Raw genomic sequence first — 8,962 nt, 5'->3', positions numbered from 1 at the left:
AGGCTGGACTTGAACCCTTGGGCTCAGATAGTTCTTCCCAGCTCAGTCTCTCAAGTAGCTGGGACCATAGACACTCATTACTGATGCTGGCACAATTTCATGTTAACATTTCTCCCTTGCCTTTTATCCAAGGCCAATCACCCTGTTGCTTGTACTCAGGGGTTAACAGACTGGCCTTCCAAATCATGTCCTTTTTCTAAATAAAGTTTTATTGGCCCACAGCCAAACCTATTTCCTTCCCTATTCTCTGTAGCTGCATTACAGTGGCTGAGTTGGAGTCTCTGTGCTATAACAGCAGGGGCAACAGAGTTGATGACAAGTAGGACCAGCAAAGCTCAAAACATTTACTATCTGGCCCTTAACTGGAAAAGTTTGTGGATCCCCGGGGCTCAGGTGAAGTCAAACTGCAAACACTCTGTTTTCCTCTTCCAGATCCAGAGGGCTCTGCAAATGGAGGCTGGTGTAAGAATTGCCATTCTGGTCTGTGCCACGTTAGCTGCTTCTTTCTATTAAGGCTGTTTTAGTTGGTCATTACCTGTACATTTTAAGTCTCATTCTAGCAGGTTTAGCCAGTTCAGCCCCCACTTCTGAATGATTTAACTCCACTCACTGCCACCTTCTAATTTCCTAGAAACGGTAAGGTAAGACCACCCCTACTCCTAGAAGTTTCCTGGTCCTAGGAAGACTTCTGGCTCCTAGAAGACTTCCTGGAAGTCTTAGAAGGCTAAGACTTCCCTCTTAGCCTACTTTTCTGAATGTTGGAATTCTTACCAGTCTCAAAAATTCTTTTCCATTTCCCCAAGTTTTTTATAATACTCATTCAGCCTTAGTCTCTTGAACTACTCTCAGCTTTGTGCAAATCCCATTTGTGTCTCTGCCAGAAAATTTGGTATCTTTTAACGTGTTTTACAAGTCACACTTGCCAGTTCAGAGCAAAGTCCTCTGCAGGAGAGTTTGCTATATTCTAGGACCATGGGCCAAATTGAGCCTGCCACCTGTTTTTGTAAAGTTTTATTGGAACACAGACACATTTGTTTTTTCTTGCAATCTATGGTTGCTTTTGCACTAAAACCACAGAGCTGAGTAGTTGCAAAAAACTTTATGGCCCCTTCACTACCTGAAGTATTTAATACTGGGTTCATAGCTTTTTACTCACCTCTGCTTTACTGGGAATCCAAGTTTGCTGGGTGATACCAGCTTGGATATAAAACCCTTAAAGTCCATACAGCTGTTAATAACAACAACCACAAAGCCTTCTAAAAAGGCTGATATCTTTCCTCTTTATCTAAAGAGCTACAACAAGAAGTACAAGAAACGTTTATGTGATTTCAATCTATGGGTTCCCACTTGAAATGTCAACAACCTTCTAGAACAGAAACGCAGATCAGACTCAATGACAAACAGCAGAAAGGTAAAAATAGCAACTGTACAATCGCGCCAGCATTCAGTAACCAAACACTTTTCTGATCAAAACCATTATCTCCAAAGAGACTAATTCTATCCTGGGTCTCTTTTCTTCTTACAATACAGGTTCAGCAGTACACCATCACCCTGATGGAAAACCTCAACGGAGCCAGATTTGCCCAAACTACCACCATTAACAAACTAAGTACCTCTAGTTCACAAGTGAAATAGTCCCTTCCATACAATCTATAACATTTTACAACCTTTTTTCCTAGTTTACCAAGAACAATGGATCCACTTAATCTGTTTCAATTCCAGAGATATTCAACTTGATGAGGGCACACAAGAATTTATATTAAAAAAGAGTATTTGAAGAAAAGATGTCAAAAGTAGAAACCAAGCAACTTTGGGTAAGTATTATATCCACTGAGATTTCATAACCTCCTAAGGATCCATCTATGAGAAGAGGTTGGATTTTCAGTAGTTTGTCGGTTCAGCAAACACTAAATGCTTTCCGTGATGAAATAGATGCTGGTGTGAGGCTGTCCCATGTATCACATATCCCAGCACCAAGCTCAGGGCCCACTGGGCCCCTAGACTTTTCTCTCCAAATAGAAGTAAACAGAATTTTGAATTCCACAACAGACAAGCACAGGCTGGGCTAGTTAGCTTGATCTTTGGCGCCACCTCCAGATCAAACTGCATTTTGTTTTACTACAGTAGGAACTCATTGAGAAATGCAAGGTGCATTTATAATTAAGTTACTGAATGGGGTGGGGGCTGGGGATGGAGAACCTCCTACCATAACTGTCTGTGGAGGACTGCAAAATTGAGTATTCCTTACATCATGCTACCATGAGTCTGCCTTTTTTATTGTAAGACAACAGGTAAAAGAAACCACACAAACATAAGGCAAACACTTAGAACAATCACCCAGGTTATGAAATAGAAGTTTTCCAGCAACCCCAGACCCTTCATGTACACCTTCCTCACCTTAACTCTTCCCACTAGAGAGATTAGTTTTAGTTTTCTATATCGTCTCACTAGTTTAATAATTCCATCAGAGATGGATCAGTTTTAAAATTGGAATTCATTACGTAGAAGCTATCCCCATGGGACAGAGCAGGGCTCGGTGGACCCCTCCTTTGAATGACCAAGTCGACTTGCTCAGATAATCCTTGGAGGGAAGGGACAAATGCGAGAAGTGTCTCCACAGCACTGTTTTGCTTTCATCACTGTCACCCCAGCCGTTGCCTCTGGAGGCCTGTGAAGTTGGAGAGGCCAGCTCTGCAAGGGGTGCCCAAAACCCGTCTCACTGGCCTCACACCTTTGGAGGGCTGGGCAACAGCACCGCTCAGAAGTTCCAACAGCTGACGACCCTCTTCGGCTGAGCTAGAGGTCTTGGCTGGGCTCTAGCGGAGCCTCGAGCTGCCCCACGGAGACCAGGGTGCTGAGCTGCCCCGACGCACCGCTTTCCGGTGGGAAGGTGACCAAGTCCGAGTTCTTGTTCTCGCTCTGATCACTGTGCTGCTTCTTGTGGCATCTCAGAGAGTCATCCCTGACGAAGGAGGCGCCGCAGGTCTCACAGCGGAAGGCCCTCTGCGTCACGATCTTGGCCACATGTTGCGAGCTGCTCTCTCTGAGCCCTTCCTTGCCCAGAGGGGCCCAGTTCTCCGTCTTGGCCTCGTCCCTGTGCACTTTGTCGATGTGCTTGGCCAGGCTGCTGGGTCGCTTCGTGTCGAAGCTGCAGAAGTCACACTTGAAGGGACGGTCCTTACAGTGGACTCTGCTGTGCACGCGCAGGGCGGCCGCGCTGGAGCAGGAGTAGCTGCACTCTGGGCATTTCTCCGGGTGGTCGGCCTGGTGCAGCCGGCTGTGCTCCAGGAGGTCAGCCCGGTCCCGGCCCTGGAAGGCACAGTGCAGACACTTGAAGGTGTGCTTGATGCGGATGTGCGATTTGAGATTCGCCTTCATGGTGCAGCGGATGTCGCAGAACTCGCACTTGAAAGGCTTCTCCCCCGAGTGCACGATCATGTGCCTTTTCAAGTCCGAGCTGATTTTGAACTTGGCGCTACAGAGCCAGCACTGGAAGGGGGTATCCCCTAGCAATGGAAGGTGTGTTTCCATTAGAATAGGCAGGCAAAACAGTCCCTCCCACCCCAACCTGCCTCAGCACACTTGGCCGCAGTGAGATGGTTGAGTTTTGTGCACTCTACCTACAACCTCCTAAGGACAACACTTGTTGTGCATATTAATGCAATTCTTCACTACAATCCTATGAGTGGGTACTGTTACTCCCACTTTACAGATGGGGCAACTGAGGCTCAGAGAGGTCAAGTTACTTGACTTAGGTCAAACAGCAGGGATTTGGAACCCAGGCACTATGGCACTCAAGTTCATACTCTTGATGACCCCTTCAGTTTCAAATCTAAACTCCGATTTAACTTGACATCCCAGAATTGAATGGGCAAGAAGAGGTGAGATTTAAATTACAAACAACTGCTTCAAATCAAGCTAAGACCTGTGAAGATGCTTACTATAGTGTTTAATCTATATGACATCAGTTATTGAGCTTGTATTTCAAGTTAAAGCTTCTTACTTTTATAACTACAGGCTGAATTTTATTTATAATATTAATGCATAATTATGGCAGCAGGGGACAAATAATAAAGAGCCATGGTCTTCTCTAATTTAGAGTCCCATTCCCTGGAGACATTGCTAAGGGTTTCTACTTGTTTTGAAGGTTGTTGCTTTAAACATCAGTTGAATATACACAAAGATAAGCATCTTATCCTACACACCCATCCTTTCCCTAACCTCTCCCTGCATTCTGGTGGTTGTGACTTTTACACTTTTTTTTTTGTTTTTGAGACAGTCTTGCTCTGTCGCCCAGGCTGGAGTGCAAGCTCCACCTCCCGGGTTTACACCATTCTCCTGCCTCAGCCTCCCGAGTAGCTGGGACTACAGGCGCCCGCCACCACACCTGGATAATTTTTTTGTACTTTTATAGTAGAGGTGGGGTTTCACCATGTTAGCCAGGATGGTCTCGATCTGCTGACCTTGTGATCTGCCTGCCTCGGCCTCCCAAAGTGCCAGGATTACAGGCGCCCGCCACCACACCCAGCTAATTTTTTTGTATTTTTAGTAGAGACGGGATTTCACCATGTTAGCCAGGATGGTCTCGATCTCCTGACCTCATGATCCGCCCACCTCAGCCTCCCAAAGTGCTGGGATTACAGGCGTGAGCCACCGCGCCCAGCCGACTTTTACGCTTTTAAGCTGAGTAGTAGCCTCACATCTTAGTCCATCAGCTTGAGATTTTTTGAGGATTCACTCCTCTTCTCCACACTTAACTCCTCACTTGTTAGAAGTAGCTTTCTTTTCATCTTTAAGTAAAAAAAAAATTCCATTCTGTCTGGTGAATTCTCATACTTTAATCATTTTCAGATTTCAAGTTCAGAAGCCAACTATAAATAATTTAAATGGTGACTAGGAATGTGATATTCATCACAGCCAAACACTGCACCAGGATTATAATCACTTCCTTCTAAGTCTGCTGTCATACTCGGGCCAGTGGATGGGGTAGCCCATCAATATAATTTTGTTTTCTTTTCTTACATGCTGCTCATCTGGGGGCACATTTTAGCTTGCTTCTTGATTAGATTGTATTTCTGGAAAAAAGGCATCTCAATTTCAGAAGTCATCCACTCTCATAATTTTGTAACTTTCACAAGGAATTTTTTAAATGGATTTTTAAAGCTTCTGATTTAGTTTCTCTTGACCTTCTATACAAGTATCAGCCTGATATTTCTCTTTGCTGCAATCCCAGTTAGCCATATTCAGGTATTCACATATCAAATATCTCATGCCAGATGTTTTCTCCCTTCCTTTGCTCGAGTTTATCTTCTAGTAACTCCCACTAGCATGGTGGCTGGGAGTAAAGTCTTGAGTCCTTGCACATCATTCTGTTTTGCCCTCACACTTGAGGTAGTTTGGCTGGGTATAGAATTCTAAGTTCAAAATCATTTCCCAACTCTTGAGGGAGGGCACTGTTCCATTGTCTCCTAGAAGCCAATACTACCCAGACATATTTCTAAATATAGATGTCCCCTGTCCACTCCCTTCCATCCTGATTGGAATCTTGTGAGCACTTTTACTCTCCTGGCCCCTTAGAAGTACGGACTTCATTTCTCATTTGATTTTCTATTTTCTTCTCACTTCCATTTTCTTTTCTTCCTAGACCTGGTTAGAAACCAGACTTCAGGACTGGCTCTTATTCTCAGTTCACTCACCCAATTTTTCCCCCTAATCTCTGGGAAATTAATTTTATAGCTAGCAATCCTAGTTTTATTTCATACCTCTTTGTTCTCATTATCTCTTCATAGGTCTCTATTTGGATGCAACATTTCTGCCAGTGGGTAGACACCAATTAGAATGTGAAAATTACCCAAGTACTCTTACTTCCAGGATTAGTTATTGACTTGGCTCATTTTATTCCATTCATTTCCTATGAATGACTCATGATCCTTGGTTGACTGTATTTGGGGAAGTAGACTGGTTTAATGATTAGACATGGATGCCAGAGGTTTCACCTGCTGCTGGGTTAGTTGGGCAGTTTCGCCAGGCCTTGGCTAGTCCCCCAAGCTTTGTGGCCCTGGCTGTCTACATGCTTGTTCCAAGCTCAGAGCCCTGAGGGCACTTGGATATTGGCTGGAATATTGGCTCCCAACTGTATGGCTGCCTCCCATTTGTCTGCTGGGACACAACTTTCTATACTCAATTTTAAACATCACTATGTTCCTGTCTGCTCATCATTTTCCAGGAATTCATTGAAAATTTTCAACTTATGAGCATCCTTATGAATATCTCAAACCCCATTTTTCCATGCCACAATGGGTTGGTCCTATCGCTTCAGTAGGCTCCCATAAAGGAAGGAAGTTCCTAAGGTTAAAAGTTTGTGATTTTTAATTATACTTAATGGATCTTGCTACATTCCCAATGAAGCCATGCAATCAGTGTGTACATTTACTGAAACATCTAGTTTATAGGCCTGACTGGAGATACATCCTTAGCTTCTTGGCAGTTATAGTGGGTATCCACCCCCAGCTGGATTCTGTGTAGTCAAGATATAAAACCCAGCTATCAGTCATATTTTACCAAAAGCTGCTGTTCCGGCAACAGAAAAATGACAAACCTCACAATTATCACAGAAGTTCCGAACTCTTGTAGTTCTACCACACCAAGTCATTTAAGTTGCTTAAGTAAATGAAGGTTAAGAAATTAAAGAAAAAGTAAGGGACTGAGGTTTCCTGGTCAGGGACTCACCCGTGTGGGATCGCAGGTGGACGGTGAGCTGGCTGGAGTTGCGGCTGGCATAGGGGCAGAGCTGACATTTGTACGGCCGCTCGTCAGAGTGGATCCGCAGGTGCTTCTTGAGGCTACTGCTGTCCACGGCAGCGTAGTCACACAGGTGACACTTGTGTGGCTTCACACTGGTGTGGCACCGCATGTGCATGGTCAGGTTGTCCTTCCGGCTGAAGCACTTGTCACAAAACTCACACTTGTGCGGTTTGTCTCCTTCAAACACATAAGGAGTCAAAGTTAAGGGTTTTTTGGTCAAAATGGCTACAGAGATTTGACCAAGATGGTAGCCTGGGCATATGGGTGTGCCGCCTCCTCCTCTCCAAATAACAAGAGAGGAAGATACTGAAGTCTACATCAGCATATTGGGAAATAAGAATGTGTATCATTCATTGATAGCTCAGAAATCCTAAGGGACAGATGACATAAAAATCAGATGGATGGAGGAAATTATAGGCCAAACCCTGTTTGGGAAAAATGGGAGTCATTTTAGAAGTACTCAGGATAAGAAGTGGAGCTGTAGGGATCTTGGACAGCTTCATGAACCACAGAGAGAAGGATCAGGTGGACCCCTTCCTCTCATTTCCTCCAAAGAGCAAGCAGCACGCCATCTCCCCCTAGGCTGTTGGTCAAAGGACGCTGAGGTCAGAAAAAGAATCCAAGGGCCTGGTAGTTAGAGATGCCAGGGATAGCAGGAGATCACATACCCAGAACATTTCCATCCAGCCATGTTTCATCACTACCCCCAAGCCCAACCATTCCAGGCTGATATCTAAATAAAAGTTAGTTTACCCAATAAACAAATGCTTGGGGAAAGCCAGAACCAGAAAGACATGCCCAAGTCAAGAACTTAGATACTAAAGCAAAGGGAGGAAATGAAACTAGCGAAATGAAAACGATGGACATCAAAATAAAAGTTCTAATACGTTGACTAGCAAAAAGGATGTTGAATGACAGCTATTGGTGGACATATGCCATCATACATTTGTCCACACCCACAAATGTACAACACCAAGAGTGAAACTTGGCCAGGTGCGGTGGCTCACATCTGTAATTCCAGTGCTTTGGGGGGCTGAGGTGGGTGGATCGCTTGAGCCCAGGAGTTCGAGACCAGCCTGGGCAACATGGCAAAACCCTGTCTCTACACAAAATATACAAAATATTAGCTGGGTGTGGTGGTGCATGCCTGTAGTTCCAGTTACTTGGGAGGCAGAGGTGGGACGATCACCTGAGCCCAGGAGGTTGAGGTTGTGAGTGGAGATCATGCCACTGCACTCCAGCCTAGATGACAGAGCAAGACACTGTTTCCAAAAAAAAAAGTGGACCATACTGTAAACTATGGTCTTTGGTTGAGAATGTTGTGGCAGTGCAGGTTCATCTATCATAAAGATGCATGACTCAAATGTAATGTTGGTAATGGGGAAGGCTGTGCATATGGAGAAGCAGGGGGCATATGGGAAATATCTGTATCTTCTGGTCTTTAGGTTCACTTTTGCTGTGAACCTAAAACCGCTCTTATAAAATAACAAAACAAAAACAAAAAACCACCTATTAAGAAAAATCTTAGAAATGGAAGATACAGTTAAAGAATCTCCCAAAAGGACAAGAGGAAAAAGATGCCAAAAGCTAAGACATGAAAACTCATTCTAGATGGTCCAGGACAAAACAGAGAAGAATTATTTCTCAACACTAAAGACAGCCATGCATCTTATTTAGAAGCAGGGTGGTCCAATTTCAGAACCCTAAGAATGGTGAGATCTGGAAGCTTCCAGAAAGAAAACCACCAGCAAAATGCTCACATCAGCATAAAGCTCCTCAGAACAGTGGATGCCGGCAAGATAGGAACAGTATCTTCAACTTTCTATAGAAACTGTTTTAATAGAATCTTATACTCGAATTAGCATTCAGTGAGAGGAGAAGATAGTTGATATATGACTTGGTATCACACTTAAACACTGTACACCAGAATAAAAAATAAGGGTGATGGTGAAGGTAAGATGGGAATATGAGAAAATAGTACAATGGAAAAAGTATAGCTTTCAGACAAGAGGAAAGCACCATCAAAAAACTTGGTTGGGGCAACTGGGCATAGTGGCTCACGCCTGTAATCCCAGCACTTTGGGAAGCCGAGGTGGGTGGATCACCTGAGGTCAGGTGTTCGAGACCAGCCTGGCCAACATGGTGAAACCATCTCTAT

At 44.2% G+C, this 8,962-nt stretch overlaps 1 protein-coding gene across 1 annotated transcript in view; it reads right to left on the bottom strand.

Moving 5' to 3' along the window:
- Positions 1-2,255: 2,255 nt before the first annotated feature.
- The window catches only part of ZFP64 (ZFP64 zinc finger protein), a 107,861-nt gene continuing 101,154 nt past the window's right edge, over positions 2,256-8,962 (bottom strand). Inside the window, exons 8-9 of the mRNA XM_011951350.1 lie at positions 6,730-6,981; positions 2,256-3,506 (exon numbers count right to left, since the gene is read on the bottom strand). Coding sequence (XP_011806740.1) covers positions 2,797-3,506; positions 6,730-6,981 — 962 coding nt within the window. The 3' untranslated portion in view covers positions 2,256-2,796. The remainder of the gene's footprint in view (positions 3,507-6,729; positions 6,982-8,962) is intronic.

This window comes from Colobus angolensis, unplaced genomic scaffold (assembly GCF_000951035.1).
Source record: "Colobus angolensis palliatus isolate OR3802 unplaced genomic scaffold, Cang.pa_1.0 Scaffold319, whole genome shotgun sequence".
Taxonomy (NCBI): Eukaryota; Metazoa; Chordata; class Mammalia; order Primates; family Cercopithecidae; genus Colobus; species Colobus angolensis.
The sequence above is the reverse complement of the archived record's forward strand: the minus strand, read 5'-3'. Positions and strand labels throughout refer to the sequence as shown.